The following is a 19,547-nucleotide window of genomic DNA, read 5'->3' as shown; positions in this document are numbered from 1 at the left end:
ATAGCACAAAACATTTGGCTATACAGAAAGATATATATCAAATGTTCCCAAATTAGAAGTAAATAAAGACAAAAAATAAGTCAGACGTTATTTATTGTAATAATATATGTACAAAATAAAAATTTACCATACAGTTTCATTAGTGAAATGAACAAAAATGATTTTTTTTTAATTCTGGATTTTATTCAGACGTTCCAGTTTATCACTGTAACGTCTGCAAGGATTGTTATTAGAATTTCGTACTAACTTTGGTTTTTCTAAACAAAACTAGTGTTCTGATTTTAATCTCTTTAGTTTTCAGAGAATAAACAATAGGATTWATGCAAGGAGGCATGCAAGATGCCAGCGACAGACTCAAAACTCTCTTCTCTGGGTCCACTACCCTTGAAAACAACCCAATGGCAAAAATAACAAGTAGAGGAATATAAAATATAGCAACAACAATAATATGTTCAACACATGTGGCCAAAGCTTTCATTCGTCTGTCCACAGATTTCATCTTGAACACAGTCACCAGGATGCTCACATAGGAGAGCAGGATGAAAACAAAAGGTCCTCCCAGGKTCAGAACAGAGAGGGATGAAGATGCCGACCACTGCAGTGAGTAATCATTACAGGCAAGTCGAAACACAGGTGCATAGTCACAAAAATAACTGAACACCCTGACAGAGTTGCAAAAAGACARTMGKGTCATTGAGCTTAYWGCAAATGTTATAATTCCCACAGAAAAACACCAAGAAGCAAAAATAATCCAGCACATGCTGCGCACTGTGTTGATTGAGTTCTGCCTGAAGGGGAAACATATAGCAATCAGCCTGTCATAGGCCAGTATAGTGAGTGCATAAGACTCCAGAGCTGCAAATGCATAATATACAAACATCTGAACAAGGCACAAGTTAAACGGAATAAAATTATCTTTGATGAGAAAAATCTTTATCATGCCAGGAATGGTGCAGGTGTTAAGCACTAAATCTATCACTGCCAGGTTGGTGATGGCCADDAATTTTGGAGTGTGCAAACTGTGACTCACAGCAATTGTATAAATCAGCAAACAGTTAAACATMACTGAAAACAYATAMACAAATGCCAGGAAGATAAAATACACAGATATRAAGGGAAATGACTCAAATCCAACAATGTAGAAACCTGGAGGGTGAATGATGACAGAAGTGTTTGAAACAGATCTAGAGGAAGACATCACCGATTCCCACAGCGTTTGCTGGAAGATGGAGCCTCAGTATGAAAATCTTTAATCTGAAAACAGAAAATGTAGGGTCCGTGTTAAATTCAAGTCTAACTATATAGCCTTAACTGCCACCTGCATACTCTAACAACACACTGCCTTTCTCATGAGATTCAACTCACATTACGTACTTAAAAAGTAGTTGTGAAATACCTTGTTTATTCTACTAATTTGGCCCCTTGAGAGAGCAAAACTGAAGTTATTCTGATAAACATTTGCTCTGCATGAAACAAGGAGCTAATTATCTAAATGTTGATGTAGTAACCTGAGTAACTGAACTCCCATTGTTAATAATTACAACTGGTACAATCTGCTCCAAAGTTCTGAAGTGTGGCAAACATAAAGTTGAAGAGATGGGACATTGGCTTAGTTTCTAATTAATCATTTTGTGGCGTCACTAGAAGATCTTTATTTCTTCAAATGTTGCATGTTTTAACTTTTATTCAGAATTATTCTTTACGGTCCCACAATGGGGATTTTTCTGAAAAGGAAAAACTCAGAATCAAATGAGAGCTGCTTATAAATTAATACTAAGAGTGAACATCTCCAACCACCAACAACTCTAAAGCAGAGACTTTGTTGTAAGCAACTTTGTAATTGAAAACCCAATTGTGTCAAAACCTTAACTTCCATTTTGTTGTTGAGATGCTGCTTCATTATTTATGTACAAGGATGTTTTGCTTAATCAGTCTGTGTATTTTATGAAGCTACAGCGCCACAGCATGATACTATGAGGGGGCCGTTTAGGACAAAATCTATGTTTTGTCTCACACACTACATAAAACCTCATAAACACTCAAAAAATACTCAAATTGCTTATACACACTACTAAAATGTCACACACGCACACAAATGTTATCTTTCTCGCACATACACTGCACTACCAACACGCACACAAATGTTATATTTCTCGCACTCATACACTGTACTAACATGTCGCACACGCACACACAAAATACTACAATTGCGCACATACACTATTCAAATGTCCCACACGCAAACAAATTTTTTTGTCTTACTCACAAGACTAAGATTGCACATATAAACTGATAAAATATAGACTCGTCATTTTGTATGTGAGAGACTCAGTTTTGTATGTGTGAGGGACATTTTTTGTATGTGTGAGAGGTGTCACGGAAGAGGCGGGGCATAATTTGGAGATCAGATCACGCATGCGTTATACCACAGTGAAGTTAGCTTCAAGTTAGATATTGGAGCGCCATTTTTCAAGCGGCGTTTAGCTCAAGGTTAATCCGATTTATGAACGCTTATTTCGGCCAGCCGTTCTCTACCGCTCCCTCCTCAAGGGGTCGTCGGTTCACTTAGGGCGCTCCTCCGGCTTTAGAGCCGAAGTTAGCGGCCTTATAACCGGCGTTTGAAACGGAGTCAGCTGCCTTATAGCCGGCGTTATAGCCGAAGTAAGCGGCCTTAGAACCGGTGTTATAGAGCCGAAGTTAGCGGCCTTATAGCCGGCGTTATAGCCGGCATTTGAACCGGAGTAAGCGGCCTTATAACCGGCGTTTGAACCGGAGTAAGCGGCCTTATAGCCGGCGTTATAGCCGGAGTAAGGGGCCTTAGAACCGGCGTTATAGAGCCGAAGTTAGCGGCCTTATAGCCGGCGTTATTGCCGGCATTTGAACCGGAGTAAGCGGCCTTATAACCGGCGTTTGAACCGGAGTAAGCGGCCTTATAGCCGGAGTAAGGGGCCTTAGAACCGGCGTTATAGAGCAGGAGTAAACGGCCTTAGAACCGGAATAAGCCCTAGGTGAACCTCCAAGCGCTTGAGGAGGGAGCGGTAGAGAACGGCTGGCCGAAATTAGCGTTCATAAATCGGATTAACCTTGAGCTAAACGCTGCTTACACTGGGGAGCTCCAATATCAAACTTGAAGCTAACTTCACTGTGATATAACGCATGCGCGATCTGATCTCTAAATTATGCCCCGTCTCTTCCGTGACACCTCTCACACATACAAACTTGAGTCTCTCTCACATACAAAAAATGTCCCTCATACATACAAAACTGAGTCTCTCACATACAAAATAACGAATCTATATTTTATTAGTTTATATGTGCAATCTTAGTCTTGTGAGTAAGACAAAAAAAAATTGTGCATGTGAGATTTTAGTAGTGTATGTGCACAATTGTAGTATTTTGTGTTTGCGTGTGCGAGATGTTAGTACAGTATGTGTGCAAGAAAGATACAATTTGTATGCGTGTGTGCCATTTTAGTAGTGTGTATATGCAATTTGAGTGTGCGTGAGTTTTTTGTAGTGTGTGAGAGACAAAACATAGATTTTTGTCCTAAACGGCCCTTCATATGATACTGCTACCAGTTGGAACAATGTAATCAGGTTGACCAACTTTCCCCTTTGTATAATTGTAAAGTTATGATGGACAAACACATCATCAGTGCACATCATATTTTTGAAGTAATTTCTTTTTTCTCATTAAGTCTCCTTATATTGGAGAGTTAATGAGAAGTCTCTTTATATTGGTGCTGCATTCATTTCACTACAGATTGTGGCTCCCTTATCATTCTTAGTCAACATGATCACAAGACCTTTTGCTTTTCTTGCTTGAATGATTCACCAGGTGTTTGTAGATGAGCTGCTTCTGGACGGAGGCCCTCATGCCCCAACCTTTCCAACACTGTTGCTGTTTTTAACAAATTAAATCTTAACTATAAGCTTTTATAATTTATTTTATAGGCTAAGCTGTTTTCATGATGATGTTATTGTGATAAGCTAATATACACAGCTGCCAAAAATATGTTAATATGTAAATTTGCATCTTCTGCTGCTTCCTTTTTAGTCCACATAGCAAGATGAAATGTGTTTTGTTCACTCAAACTGTAATTTACTCAACATTGATATTTGGTAGGATTATTTTGTATTTTAAACAGACAATGTTTTATCTGAATTCATAAAACAATTAAACAATGCTTCTATATCAAAGTTGCACTTTACACATTTAACCACTAGATGTCAACCTTTTGTCCTTTTACTGCCTCTAAGCTTCAATAAAAATATTGTATATTAAAAGGAACTAATGGAAATATAATAATCAAATATAAATATAATATTACCAAAAAATAATTTTGCATACTTCTCCTTTTGATGATTCTACATTTAAAGAAAAATATTCGTGCATACATTAGCTACCATATCGTAATGCTGGTAATTTTCTCAAACAACATTGAAGGAAAACTTATAATGTTAGATTAACATATTCACAAATATTTAATGATAGAATACAAATACTGCAGAACAGGCATAAAATATTTCAGAAATGTGGAACATTTGAATCAACCTGATAAAAGTTCATTTCCAGTTTAGACTATTTTATTTCTTATTTGTTATGGGTCTTCAAAGAACCTAAATTAACCAACTAAGTTAATTTAAACTGTAAATGTAACACGGTGAAGTAAAACAGTTAATCCACTGTAAAATTTGTTTTCAAGGCACTGTTCCAACCAATTTCACTTAGAGAATTCAAATACCTGACATAATTTAAATCATATTTACACATAAAATCAAATCTCAGAAGACAATTGTGGAAGGCTGAACCCCCAGTTTTAATTGACTTTACAAGGTACAGATTACAAGAAAATGGTAACACTTTATTTGACGGGATGTGCATAAAACTGACATGACACTGTCATAAACATGACATAACATCTGTCATGAACATGAACGAGTCTTTATGAATGTTTATGACAGTTGTCATAAAGTGTCATTCGGTAAATAATTACATTTTTAATGCAAAGTTGTTCTAAAAGTTGCATTAAAAGTCCATTAAAAATGCCAACTTTGCATTCAATTGTCATTATTTACAAAATCATGCAAAGTTGGCACTTTTAATGGACTTTTAATGCAACTTTTAGAACTACTTTGCATTAAAAATGTCATTATTTACCAAATGACACTTCATGACAACTGTCAAAAACATTCATAAAGACTCGTTCATGTTCATGACAGGTGTTATGTCATGTTTATGACAGTGTCATGTCAGTCTTATGCAAACCCCTTCAAATAAAGTGTTACCCAAAAATTATACCACAGTATAATAATAAGATATTAGGTGTAGTGACATCCTTACATATTTATAAGTAAAAAAAAAAAGGAAAATTAGAGACAAGATCTGTTCATTACTTTTTTTTCTAGGTTATTTGTTACTTCTAGAGTCTAAAAAGATTTATTTGGATTTTGCTCAGATTTTTGTATTAACTTTAGTTTTTCTAAAGATAGCCAGTATTCTGATTTTGATCTCTTTAGTTTTCAGAGAATAAACAATAGGATTAATGCAAGGAGGCATGCAAGATGCCAGCGACAGACTCAGAACTCTCTTGTCTGGGTCCACTACCCTTGAAAAAAACCCAATGCTGAAAATAACAAAAATAGGAATATAAAATATAGTGACAACAATAATATGTTCAACACACGTGGCCAAAGCTTTCACTCGTCGGTCCACAGATTTCATCCTGAACACAGTCACCAGGATGCTCACATAGGAGAGCAGGATGAAAACAAAAGGCACTCCAAGGACAACAGTGGAGGAGTATGAAGCTGAGGACCATTGCAACGAGTTATCATTACATGCAAGACGAAACACAGGTGCATAGTCACAAAAATAACTAACCACTCTGACAGAGTTGCAAAAAGACAGTCTTGTCATTATGGTTGTTGAAAATCCTGTCATTCCAACAGCTAAACACCAGGTAACACTGATAATGCAGCACATGCTGCGCACTGTGTTGACTGAGCTTTGTCTAAAAGGGAAACATATAGCAATCAGTCTGTCATAGGCTAGTACTGTGAGTGCATATGATTCCAGTGTTAAGAATGCATAATATACAAACATTTGTACAAGACACAGGTTAAATGGAACAAAGTTATCCTTGGTTAGAAAAATCTTTATCATGCCAGGAATGGTGCAGGAGTTAAAGACTAAATCTATCACTGCCAGGTTGGTGATGGCTAGAAATTTTGGAGTGTGCAAACTGTGATTCACAGCAATTGTATAAATCAGCAAACAGTTAAACATCACTGAAAACACATAAACAAATGCCAGGAAGATAAAATACACAGATATGAAGGGAAATGACTCAAATCCAACAATGTAGAAACCTGGAGGGTGAATGATGACAGAAGTGTTTGAAACAGTCCTAGAGGAAGACATCGCTCATCTGCAAAGCTTTTGTTGAAAGACAGCATCTGTTTAAAAGTAAAATCTGAAAAACAAAGTGTTGATGTTTATTTTGAAATACTGATATCTAAAATATACTAAAAACTAAGTAAATCAGCTCACCTAATGATCCATGAGTGTTGTTTAGCCGCAGCACTGAACAGGGCTTATCTGAGAAGCTGCAGGCAGGCAACTGGAAATGTGACTTGCGTACCAGAAAAAATATATGTCCCAGTTTATCCCATGAGATTAACTCAAAACTTTGAAAGCCATTATGAAATACCTTATTTATTTCACTAATTTGGTCTATGAAGAAGTTCAACTGGTTCATTATCGTTAAGCTTGCACATCAGTTCCATTAGCTTTGAAAAAGTTATGTACAGATGAATACCTGCAGATTTTTCTATATTTTAACACAAACAGTAACATTGACTCTATCAAAATCGGAATATGGGACAATTTATGAGAAGCTACAAATACTAGTCGGTTATGACCTGCAACCTTCAGCTGTCTGAAAGCGAGATAAAACAATTTTTGACTTTTCCTAATCAATCTGAATCAACTAAAGAATGACTTTACCAGAAAAAAATGGTCTATGAGTGACTTAAACAGAGCATAGAAATAAATCCAACAAAATGTCTCATGAAAAAGACAGTGGACAAACATGTCCTCATCATCTGGGTAATCTGACGACAGAAGCCAAGATCTGAAACGTGGACAAACCTACAGAAGTAAACTGAGAGCCGAAAATGAAATAAAAAGTTGCTTCAACATTATATTAGATCTAGGGTGCACTTATTAATTATGCAGATGTTTATTTTTTCCCGACAAAATATGTTTTTCAAACTGTCTAATTGTTTAGCAGTCAAATAAATAGGAATACATGATGAAATAATTTATCAATTTAGTTTATTTGTATGAATATGTGTAATGTGTATAGTACAAAGTGCTTTACATCATAAAAACAAACACAAAAAATACTAAGTTGCAGAACACACACTCAACAATTGTTCATTAATGTCTAATTGATTATGTTTCAAAAGCAACTCTGAACAGGTGGGTTTTTAGTCCAGATTTAAAGCCACTCGGTGTTTTGGCAGTTTTCTCAGAGTTTGTTCCAGATTTGTGGTGCATAGAAGCTGAGTGCTGCTTCTCCATGTTTGGTTCTGGCTCAAAAACCTTTTGACTGCGTTTTGAAATGGGTCTCTTTTAGATCAATTTGAGTTATGCATGTAATTGAGCAGCTCATCACCAGACTGCCAAATGTTATATTCTTACAGAAAGATGTGTGAAAGTAGAGAAAAGGCCTTTTTTGTAGCAGTTGCATGGATGATGAGAAACTGTCTAGTCAATGTCATTTCTAAGGAAACATCAGTTTTTGTTTAAGAATCAATGTCGTATATTTAAAATTTCAAAGTTTATTTTCATTGGCAATTACGACATTTATTACAGTCTTTGGTTTTAAAAGTATCACAAATAGTTCTTGAACTTATCCCAAATCCACATGGATTTGTTAGTTCAACTGGTTAACTTGTTAGGGGTCTGCGATTGGGCTTTCCGCCGTTCTTTCTGAGCGTTTTGGAAATTTGTCATGCAGTCTTTGAAGCTCTGAACCTGCTTCTGGCAGGCTCTCCAGTCCTGATGTTCAGCCATGCACTCCTGCACAGCATAATGCAGCTCAGCACAGCCCGTACGGGATATCATCTGATCAACAGGGTCATCCTCGTCGTCTTTACGGGTGCGGTCATGGGGTGAAGGATAAGACATCCTCCTTATTTATAAGGACTCAGGCTGTGAAAATCAGCAAGAAGTAGAAAAACAAACAAAATCTGGTCAGAATTCATATCTAAAAATCATCAAGTGCATATGCTTAGAAAAAATAGATTATAACCTTGAATGGCTCTAATCTGACTATATGTATATATATTTTTTTGTACAGTTTTTAGTCAATGTTTAGAGGAAGATCGCCTGTTACCTGTTGTGTGTTTGGGGTTCAACGCTGCCCCACGGTACTTTCTGCCTCAGCCTCAAAGTTCACTGCATTTATGGCCAACCTGAAAGAATAAATATGTCAGTCACATTTATTAAACATACAATGGAATATCAAAAACATTTATAATGTGTAAATGAGCAAGTATATTTGCGATATGAAGAGAGACAGCAATGAGCATGCGCCAACTGAATGCTTACTTCATTGACAGCGCCACCACGAGGTACAACACTACACCTCCATACTCCATATAAATTTTACCATCAAAATGTTGATACTAGTGATACTAGCAATAATAAAAAACTCATTTGCAGGAAACTGAAATAGACAAACTGAATCTCTCGCCTCACTGCTATCTATTACTTCTGATGCACCTCTTTGACTTGTCAGGATTACAGGATTATATGTACCTGCATGAACTTTTGCTACATGCAGGTTGCCTTGTGTCTTACAATGTTGGACTTGTTTCGTTTAAAGCTGTGAATGGCTCAGTTTTTAGATTGATTTCTCAATAACGTAGCTGAACTTCTACTCAAAATCTCAGTCTTCTGTCAGAACAATACATTGTTTTAAAATGACTATATATACAGTTTAATTACTTTTCTCCCACCTCCGCCGAACACTTAGTGTTGTTATTATTACAAATAAGATATAACTACAAATGTTTTGTTCCACGTAACGTGAGCGGTCAATAAGTTTAGAAACAAACTACTACTCAGTTTTGCATCCAGCCACTAAGGAAAGGCGATAAGTTCGCGTTTAAATGCTTAATTAATAATCATAAAAAAATAAAATACCTCTCTTGTTTTGCCCGCTCAATCCATCAAGGACATTTTCCTTCTGTTGTGGAGCAGAAAGCACGTTTTCATAAAGCACAAAGCTTCATTGTGTTTGCATAACCAACCTACACTACGGAGAGAGGAAGGGGACATGTTTACGCAGAACCCGGAAGTGTCACCAGAAAATATGCTCTGTTCCAATGGTTCCGTTACGAAGCGAAATTCCATTACAATGTTGTCGCGAAATGTGAATTTGAAACTAGAATTGTAGAATTTTCAGAAAATTACATTATCAAAGCAATCATTTCTATGCTTACTATACAGTCTAGAGAGTAAATATCCCAAGTCATTAATAAGTCATTAATTCCTTAAGACCAAGTTTCCGATGTACAAACTATTGACTAATGCAAATTTTAAATCAGTTTTTTAAACTATGATAAAGTTTGTAATTGTGCTTAATGTCCTAGACAAAATGTTAATGCTGCTAAACTGAACATTTCAAACTTACTAAATTTATTCATTTATTATTAATTCATTGTAGTTTATGTGTGATAAAAAAAAATTATAATAGATGACATCTAATATTAATGTCCTTTGCAAACAGGTCCAAATGTAAAAAAAAAGAAAGAAAAAAAAAAAGAAAACAATTCAGTCAACATGTAGTTCAAATTAGATTAGATTCAAATTCCGTTGCATGCTATCTAAGTTGACGCAATTGTAATACAACTCAAAAGATTCAGATGGCAATTAAAGGCAGATTGGTAAAATCTGCCCAGTCAACTGCAAAAAGTCGCTGACATTCCAAGAACATCCTATGATGTGAAAGTGTGACAACACTGGAGCAGTACCGCTTTCTTTTAACAAGAAGAGACTTCCATTAAGATTTTGCTGGTTATCCTTGTGAACTCCCAACACATACTATAGCTACTTATATTTTGACATATGCTGCTGTTTCAATATTCCAACTAAAATTCAAAAGAAATTCAAATCTATATCAAACCAGATGCCAAATCTTGTATAAATAAGTTGTGCCCATTGTGGATTTTCTCTAAATTTTGAGTGAAAATCAAAGTTTTCTGGCATCGAATAATAACATGTTTACTAATCTCCGTAAAATATTTGCTATTCACTTCTTTGGATTACAATAGAATAGCAAGTTCAGAATATAAGAATACAGCACTGACTGTACACTGACTAGTTATAGGAAAACAATAGGAGCCCAGTAATTGTATGGACCATTACACAAGGCAGGTTCATTATTTCCCTCAGAGAAACTTTGCTGCTTTGTATAAAGTTGTTGTTTAGGAAATGACTCAACAACAATAATGACATTGGTAATGAACACTATTCCCTTGGGGGGCATTTTGTCACCAAACAGAGCTCAGTGACCCTAGATAAAATGATCCTCTCCTGCCTCTTTGACTCCTGGGAGCCCTGCTAATGAGTCCTATTTGTGATGTCATTACCCAAGGATGCTGGTTAATGACCTTCTTTATAACAAACAAAGCTTTTACAGCTCAGGCTTAAGCCTAATTAATCTCATCTGCACCCATTAGAAAGTTGTGCACTCTTGCAATTAAAAAAGTAAAATAATGGGAAGGGATGTAGAATGAAATGAATGAGCTTCTATTGCCAAACAACCACCTTCTCCATTAACAAGCAGATACATCTGCAGTCTCAGATGAACAAAAATAATGCAAATACTGTTTCACTTATCTTGGATTTTCATACGGAACTTCACATCATTATCAAACTGCTAGGCTACACGGATTAAGTGGTTTTTGAGTTCTTTTTATATTTATTAAATGATAAATTGGCAGAATTCCAGTTAGTGTAGATCCAACGTCAACAAGACAGAAAGTGTTTTGCCAAAGAGTTTCTAAAACATCTGAAGGTGGATCTATATCTGCTGTAGTCTTAAAAAGCTTAGCTACAGATTAAACTAATAACCAAGACATTAGTCTCAAGCCAGAGAAGGAGAACTTTGTAAACAACTTTGTAGCTTTAAATGAAGGCAATTGGATTTTGTCAATAGATTTCTGAAAGTCTTCACCGTTTGTACTGCATAAAAAAAAATATTTATGAACAAAAAGATTATTTCAGTGGTAGAGCTTTCGTAATTATATAACAGGATTCTGAAGGGAATATGTTAGACATGTCACAAAAACAGACAATAAATACTGCACTGAACTTTGAATAGTTGCATTGTCGACATTTAACCACAAGAGGGCAGTAATTGGCAGGTTTGATCTATTATAGCGGCTCATCCACTGGCAAGTCTTCAGAGAGGGACATAAATATATAGTATAAAATCCGAAAAAGGTTTTTTGCAGACATGATTCATTAGGTTGCATACTTTTTTCAGCATCAACTTGTAAGGCCTAATGCTTCTTAACAAAGACTGTGATGAAAAAGTTTTCTTAGTAGGTGTGAAGGATTGCTGAGCAGAGTTTACTGGTCAGTGTAGAAAATCAAACACCGAAAAACAAAATATTAAACTCTGGTTTTATGTAATGTTTTTGCCTGATAAAACTTGGAATGTAGTAGACAGGCTGATGGAAATGAAAGGACTATTCAAAGTTTATATAGTGACAGACAGGCTGTCAGAGCAGATGATGCCTCTTACTTTGCAGAAACATTATGACCAGATGAAGAATCAGCAGCTTCTATTGAGTGAAGGTCAACATGAAATATTTACTCAGCTGAGGCAGCATTTTTGTTTTTGACATATGAATCATAAGCAGTTTGCTATCCAAGGTTGTGTTTCTCTGTGTTATTTGCGGAAATATTTGCAGCCCAGGTGGGTGACAGGGCTACTATTCTTCATGTTATGCTGAAATCTGGCCTTGATAAGTGGCAGTACGTGGCAATAAGAAAGTCCTGGTCGCACTGCGCATCACATTAAAAATAGCATTCCCATGTTGAAACAGCTGTAGAATGGAAACTGTTCTTATCACGATGATATGTTAAATATGTCACAAAAACAGACAATAAATACTGTACTGAACTTTGAATAGTTGCATTGCCCATCAAGTCTGGTCAGAGTTGATGGGAAAATGGATGTAACCAAAAAAGTAACAGTGAAAAAGACTCGATTTGAGCCCTTTTTTAATGAAAAAAAGACTTTGCATTCTATTGGTTTATGACATAAAATCACAGTAACCTATCTTAAATTTTGCACTGAAACTTTAAGATATCAAGTGTACAAATACTTTTGTAAAGCCCTGAATTTAAAACAAAATAACAGCGCACTGTAAACCAGAGCTTCACTGTCCCTTTTACTTTATTCAGACTCTCTTACTGATGCATTTGCAACAATAGAAAGTCCCTCTGCAGTTGATGACTTTTGAAACTTAAAATACAAATTATGTCATAATGTGAATTAATCAAAAGCATCTAAAAGATCAAAAAGCAACTGCATTGCCACAGATGAGAGAAGGTTTTACTGCTTTGTTGATAAGTCCAGTTTGCAGTCAGGCCTCGGCCTCCCAGTCATTCACACATGGAGCAAGAGGGTGAGTCATTGCTTTGCATAAGGCAAGGACATTTTGTGCCTGAACTATAAAAAATCCCTCTAATGAATCTTTACTCGTCCCCCCTTTTCTTTATCTCTCTGCTGCTGCTCTCCCCGTTTGCTGGGCTCAGCTAAAACACTGTCCTTGCTTCCTTACAAAGTCACTCAACTGGATAAAGTCATTTACCTGAATGAAGAGGAGCAAGAAAGACGAGCAGCTGGGAATAGTGCAGGGGCACAGGAGATGTCTTTGACAAACCACTATTTGTAAAGAAAATGTGGAAAAATAAGGAGTAAGGGGGGCATGAATAAACTGGATGTTTTGAACCAACAATAGAAAAAAGTGTTTTCCAAGTCTTTATAGGACAGAGTCTCATATAATATAGGAACAACTCAGACACAATATAAGGAATATGCACTGACAGACATCACTTTATTTTTGCACACCAAGGAAAGATGAATAGATATTAATTACGTACAGTAGAGTGTAAACCATTAAAAGTCCGTTCTAAATGACAGATTCTGGTGTAAACAAAAATGAACAGGTAAAATTTTGAATTAACCTTTGGGGAACATAGTTATAGCCTACAATATCAATTTGAACGCAGCTCAGGTAGGGAACCACGTCATTATATTTCACACGCTATTTTGTTTTCAACTGTACTGAATTATTTACATTCATTGTGTGGGGTTAGAAAACGTGATTCACCTTAAATTTGACTCTGACAACTCTGACTTATAGCAGGCTAAAAATAACTGCAAGGTTGAATTGCACAACGCAGATGTCATATGAAAAAACAAAACATTTTGCTTGTGTCCGTATTTATCAAAGCAGGTGCAGGTTGCAACTGGAGTAATAATTCTGTGAGCATTATTACAGACACTGTGGGCCCAGTGAATAATTTGCTTATGTTGTGCATGTTGTGAGAAATAGGAAGATGTGCATCTGATCCTGAGTTTATAACAAAGTTCAGTTTAAAGTTACCAACAGTTTCAGTTCCTGCATACAAGCTGGGCAAAGGCATAGAAGAAACTAACCCTAAAAGTTGTTAAAGTCTCACCGAAGAACTTTGAAAAATAACGATTTTTTTTTGTGCACGATAGACATAAAACCAGTTTGAGAGTTTCAAAGAAAAACTCATATTGACATTTCATACAGGACATTTCCATACAACATTTTCTGGTTTCTTTTGGAACGCCTCACAGTTTTTTTTATGATTAAACATCTGAGAAACAAAACCCACACTTTGCCACAAAAGCAACCACTAACTATTGGGATTGTGTGTGGCACATATTTATCTAAAAGGCAAGCTTGATCGGAACCTTTTTTTTTTCATAAAGTTTCAGGAATAAAAATTCTAAAAGTATGGCATGGACTTTCACTCTGCCCTTGATGTCATCACTTTGTAGGTTGATGAATAGTGCTAGTTTTCTGCCACACAAAGCAATTCTCATACGGCCCAAAGGTTTTGTTTTGTTCAGCAAACATGTCCTGCTTTCTTCCACGTTTGCTGAGTTCCCTCCACAGATTTTGGAAAAACTGTAAACAAGACTTTGTGTGGATTTTCCAAAAGCCATGCACTTGCCTGCTTTTCACACAGTTTTATCACTTTAGGTTGTAAGGCTGACCATGTTTCACAAGATTTTTAGGGACATCTGTGGATAATGTGATGCCACACCCTTATTTTATTTTATTTTTTATTTTTATATGAAATCTCTCCAATATTAATTTCACAAGCAGGCAGAGAAAGAAGAACATTAAACAAAATGTGATAGGACGTATAACAAGTTTCATCAACTCAACTTTAGGAACTCAGCAGGTTTTTGATGACTTGCTGAAAAGAAACGTCACTAAAGGAGTTCGCTCTGTTACTCAGAATTATTTTTGAACATTTCAAACTGTGCAACTGCACAAGAAATAAGCTTCTCAATGAATGGTGCAGCAGCTAGGAGCTGTGGGATGTTGTTATCTCTTTTCCTTTCATAAAGGATTGCCTAGCGCATTCTCTGCTAAATAAGATTATGCAGGAAGGAATGAATCTCCCTTCTGTGGCATTAGGAGATTCTGATCAGGCTCTCATCAAATCGTCCCGTAAGTTACTTCTGGATCATTTGTCTGAGTTATGAAATGCTTTTTGAAGAGGAAACTAAATGTTGCTTTTCTGCTGGACTCAGAGCAGTCTTGCAGAGCTGCTGCAGCCTCCTGTTAAGTGGAACATGAATGTACCGCACTTGAATGCTTGTATTCTTTGACAAGGCTGTCTTGATGATTAGGTTATCTCTTAAACCTTCACACAGAACAGGACAGTAAATGCTACAGTAGTTCCTCCGCAGCTGACATGGTGTCACATTCTTATGGGACATCATGCCCCTATGATGCTGACTCAGTAAAACACTTAGATCTCGAGCAGGGGACTCCAAGTCAAGAACTCAAGAGCCGTCATCCTGCAGCTGCTTTTAAATGCATACATGCTCCAACACATCTGAAGCAAATGGTGGATTCACCATCTCATGTTTGGCCATGGCCAGGTAATGAATGATTCCCATGATTCATGTGTATTTGAGCAGGGATGCATCTAAAAGCTGCAGGACGTAACTCTCAAGGATTGGAGTTGGAGAACTCTGACCAATAGCATGAGAAAAACTAAAGTTACCTTCACTCATACTTATTGCATGTGTTGCATGAAAGACTTTAAATATGCAGTGTTGTACCCTCCGCAACTATTTTCATTTATACTTTCATTATTTAAGTCGATTAGTATGCTGGAACCTTTTATGTGTAATTTATGTTTTTATGGGATATAAATATGGCGCTCATCCCCTACTCAGAAACTTATAGGAAAATGATCCTGTGGGAAATTAAATTAAGTTAAATAGATGACATCAACCCATTTCTATCCTAAAGAACCTGTAGCTGTGCATGCAGTTTTTTTAAGTAATCCAATTGAAAATGAATGTATAATTTAATTTCCACTACACAAATATCAGTTTTTGTTGGTGTATATTTTGTTGGCAGCTGTGACTCAGGAGATGAGGATTTGTCCTGTTGCCGGTTCAAAACCCAACTTCTCTGTTGGTGTCAGTCATTGTGTCCTTGAGCAAGACAGTCCGTCCACCTTCGCCTGCTGGTGATGGTCAGATGGTCAGAAGGCCCAGTAGCACCGACTGTGTGGCAGCCCTGCTTCTGTCAGTCAGAGCAGATGTGGCTACGATGTAGCTTATCACCATCAGCGTGTGAGTGAATGACTGCATAATGTAAAGTGATTTGGAGTTTTCTGAACTAGATCAAATTCAGGCCATTTACATAAATTCCCAATAAAATGTGTCAAAGTTTGTAGTTGCTACAAAACACAATGTGGAAAAGAGAAGAAACTTTAGCAAGGCACTAAATGCAAAAGAAGCTATTTATTCACTTTTTTTGTTTGGGTTAAGCAAAGTTTAGATGTGGCATCAAAATGAACACTCTTAAACCTTTTTAGTCAGCTGTGAAACAAAACATCACTTAACCATCATCATCATCGCCTTTATTAAAGACACAATCAGGTCTTTATAAAAACATTAAATTAATGTCCAGCACAGGTCCAAAAGAAGTTAGTGTTACGATTTACTACGGTTGTGAACAAAACTACATTTAAATTAAAATTTTCTAATGTTAAATATCTAACTACTAATTTAGATAAAACTAATCTGAAATAATACAACATGTTCCCTCCCAAAAAGTGTTGCTAAAATCCATTTCAAGTTGTATAAGATTAATTTTATTTCAGCTGTACTTCTTACAACAAACATGGCACTCTGATGAATACACCAGCCTGCTAATGTCATCATCTCTCTTATAATTTGCACTCCACCTAATAAACCAGGACAGAATAATCTTGTTCTCCCTGCAGGGCTTGTGAGCCTGCAGCAAACTACTTTTCCAAGAATAACAGTAGCTGAGTCACAATTTTATTTGAGCTTTTCAGATTGAAAAATACATCCCATTAAGCCCTCTGTATGAAAAGTGCAGTTCTCCTCAGAAGTTTACATTTCAGTTGTGAAAGCATTATCAGAAAAGTCATTTACTTGTCTGGATCTCCATCTAGAAATAACCACAAAGAACCCATTTTCTGCCCCTTATATTTTTCATAATCTTGATTAAAATGTAGTTCTATTAAATCCTGACTTCTTTTCTCTTCTGTTATTTCACATCATAACAGAAACCTGATTTATCTAGAGTATTTAAACATAAAACTTTCCAAATGCGTGAGAATCAATTCGTTGTTAAGGGCTCCCAATGCCAGCATGGGGAGTTTAGCAAGATCCCATGTTCTCTAAATAATTCATACTTCTTCATTCAAATGTAAATTAAAAGTTTTGAAGCATGTTTTAAGACGTAATAAAAGTCCCATAAGTTTTTATAGCTGGATAGCCATAAATTAATCCTTCTACTGTAGTTTATTGAGTTATTGTAAATGTCTGAGCTTAATTCATATTTTTGTTGACATTGCAATTGATTCCAATATAAATCTCAATAAGTAATTCATAGTTTTTTGAATATTGTGTTGTAAGCACAACATAATTCAACTAGTACTTCAACACAGGTCACTATACACAAAACATGACTGCAAGAGCAAATGAGTAAATCAGAAAAATAACCGAATTTCTACAAGATATGTACAACGGTCATGTCCAGAAAGACTTCATGTCAAATGCAATTTCTTACATAAACAATGCAAACTGACTGACAGTCTCTTTAGGGGAGTCATATTTGATTCACTAAACCTAAAACATGTTGTCATACATGCAAAATGTTCATACAAATGAACACATTAATGCTGTGGTGAACAATGTAAGTAGGCCCAGCAAATTCAGCTTGTGGCTCCTCTTATACTCAGACTGGCTCCGGTTAAACAACCTCATTGGCCGGCCTGGGATCTGAGTCCTGCTCATTACAGGTTCTTCTGGTTCTTCCCAGGTCACATACAGCATCATCAAAATATCACTCTTATCTGGATTAGCATTATGCAGATCAACAGGCATAAAACCATCTCCAAGTTCTTGCTCATACATGTGTGTGTCCAGAGGGAATCCCCTGCTTGTTTCCAGCACAATGCAAAGCAGGAGGTCACTTTTGTAGACAATGTCCAGGATACATCTGTGTGTGGTTTCCTTGGTGTTGCTTGTGCACCTTTTCTATTGCACTTTATCCTTCCACTTAACTTTTTAATATTAAGCTTGAAAAAGGGATTCCCCTAACAACCAGCTTATTTTGCGCTGAACTTTTGTGGCTTGTATCAGTGACTGGATAACTTTAAAGTTTTCCTCCTGACTGTGTTAGTTTTCTGAGAAACTGAAATTTAGATTTTCATTACCCAAAAGCTCTAACCATAAAAGTTGTTATTGAAATGAACTGTCAGTGATGTTCTATTTAACTGAGATGCACTTGTCTCTTGCTTTCATCAAGTTATAGACCAGTTTTCTCCCCTTTTTCATGAGCATCTTGATTCATTGAGCTAAACAGCCACGTTGGCCAACCTGGGGTCAGAGTCCTGCTCATAGCGGTAGTGGTAAACCTCCATCTGGTCCCTGCACGCCTCTCTGATGTTATTGAGCCACCGTTTGATGCCTCCCCGGTTCAAATACAGCACCATGAGGAACACCACTCCGATCAGAGCCAGCACTAAGCCGAGGAACACGTATGAGACTGCCTCCAGGTTCTCGTTCATACAATCCACATCCTCTCCCCGCAGCTTCTCCACGGGGACCCCCCTCCGCGCTTCCGGCTCACTGCAAAACACCCGCTCAGCATCCTGACACTGCGATGAGTTTTTTAACCAATAGTAAAACACTTCCAGTTCGCAGTTGCATCGAAACGGATTTAAAGCCAAGTAGACGCGTATTCGTCTCAGCTGGTACAAACTAGATATGTTTTCTCTCCCAATGTTCTCAATTGAGTTATTTGTGAGGACTAAAAAGTGCAAGTTATACATATCTAACCTTTCCATGGGTATAGAGTTTAGTCTATTCCCCGCCAGCTCCAGTCTGTGGAGGTTCCGCAAACTTTGCGCGCCGAGCGCGGATGAAAGCTGCGCTGTGGCATCGGGCGAAACAGAGTAATTGAGAAAAAGAGAGCGCAGCTCCGTCAGTCCGTGGAAAGCCCTGGACGAGATAGTTTCCAGCTGATTATGGCTCAGGTCTAACAAATGTAAGCGGGTGAGTCCCAGGAACGCGTACGGCTCAATAGTCTGTATCCCGTTGTAGGAAAGCGAGAGTGTCACCATTTCCAACTCGGTGCCGTTGACAGTGAACGCGCCTTGAGGTAAAGTTGAGATGTTTCTACCTCTAAGTATCAAAGTGGACGTCCATGTTGGTATGTCCGAAGGTCGATCGGTTTGGCCCCCATCAGGTAAGCAGGTCACGGTCCCCGAGTCCCTGGCGCAGCTGCAAGAAGACGGGCAGGCGTCATCTGTCCTGACTGGCGAAGACAATAAACACAGCAGCGCTACGCAATGCGAACCCCACTGATTCCAAACAGAGAAAACACCGCTTAAATGTTCGGCACTACGAGTTATCCACATCTTTTCATTCACTGCTTGTCTAAAAGCTTCAAATTATGACGTAAAGTCGAGTCAGTCCGCGCTGAAAGCGACGCGCTTCTTTCTAACAATCAGGAGATGAGAAACTCTCCAGCCATTGTCACCTCGGTCTGTCTCTGGGATCTTTGCGCCTCTGAGCGTTGGACAGCTGCGTGGAGAAGCTGCTGAGCTCCTTCGGCGGTATTTTTGACGCCTGTCACACACAGGGAGAGCGAGAGCCGCACACACGCACCACACGGGCAGGGGCACGTCCAGAA

General features: G+C 37.4%; 3 protein-coding genes across 5 annotated transcripts; all 3 read right to left on the bottom strand.

The window, feature by feature from the left end:
• On the bottom strand, positions 1 to 1,258 carry LOC103475588 (olfactory receptor 52K1-like). Its single transcript, XM_008427362.2, has one exon. The coding sequence runs from the start codon at positions 1,196 to 1,198 to the stop codon at positions 230 to 232; it is 969 nt and encodes a 322-aa protein (XP_008425584.1). The 5' UTR covers positions 1,199 to 1,258; the 3' UTR covers positions 1 to 229.
• A 3,999-nt stretch (positions 1,259 to 5,257) lies between these two features.
• On the bottom strand, positions 5,258 to 9,375 carry LOC103475591 (cytochrome c oxidase assembly factor 4 homolog, mitochondrial). Of its 3 annotated transcripts, XM_017308469.1 has the most exons (4): positions 9,217 to 9,375; positions 8,405 to 8,483; positions 6,553 to 8,220; positions 5,258 to 6,475 (listed from the first exon to the last, which is right to left on the bottom strand). In XM_017308469.1, the coding sequence occupies exon 4, from the start codon at positions 6,421 to 6,423 to the stop codon at positions 5,455 to 5,457; it is 969 nt and encodes a 322-aa protein (XP_017163958.1). In that variant the 5' UTR covers positions 6,424 to 6,475; positions 6,553 to 8,220; positions 8,405 to 8,483; positions 9,217 to 9,375; the 3' UTR covers positions 5,258 to 5,454. The 3 variants fall into 3 exon arrangements, with proteins under 3 accessions (XP_017163958.1, XP_008425588.1, XP_008425589.1); XM_008427366.1 differs by lacking the exon at positions 5,258 to 6,475 and having other exon boundaries at positions 7,322 to 8,230; positions 9,217 to 9,365; XM_008427367.1 differs by lacking the exon at positions 5,258 to 6,475 and having other exon boundaries at positions 7,322 to 8,220; positions 9,217 to 9,365.
• A 7,072-nt stretch (positions 9,376 to 16,447) lies between these two features.
• Positions 16,448 to 19,547, bottom strand: tpbgl (trophoblast glycoprotein like). Its single transcript, XM_008427368.2, has one exon. The coding sequence runs from the start codon at positions 19,270 to 19,272 to the stop codon at positions 18,208 to 18,210; it is 1,065 nt and encodes a 354-aa protein (XP_008425590.1). The 5' UTR covers positions 19,273 to 19,547; the 3' UTR covers positions 16,448 to 18,207.

The sequence above is a fragment of the Poecilia reticulata genome, linkage group LG14, assembly GCF_000633615.1.
Source record: "Poecilia reticulata strain Guanapo linkage group LG14, Guppy_female_1.0+MT, whole genome shotgun sequence".
Taxonomy (NCBI): domain Eukaryota; kingdom Metazoa; phylum Chordata; class Actinopteri; order Cyprinodontiformes; family Poeciliidae; genus Poecilia; species Poecilia reticulata.
This window is presented reverse-complemented; position numbering and strand designations above follow the sequence as displayed.

Coding starts and splice junctions, on each gene's coding strand:
- LOC103475591 (XM_017308469.1), bottom strand. CDS start 6,423: ATGTCTTCCTCTAGGACTGTTTCAAACACTTCTGTCATCATTCACCCT.
- tpbgl (XM_008427368.2), bottom strand. CDS start 19,272: ATGTGGATAACTCGTAGTGCCGAACATTTAAGCGGTGTTTTCTCTGTT.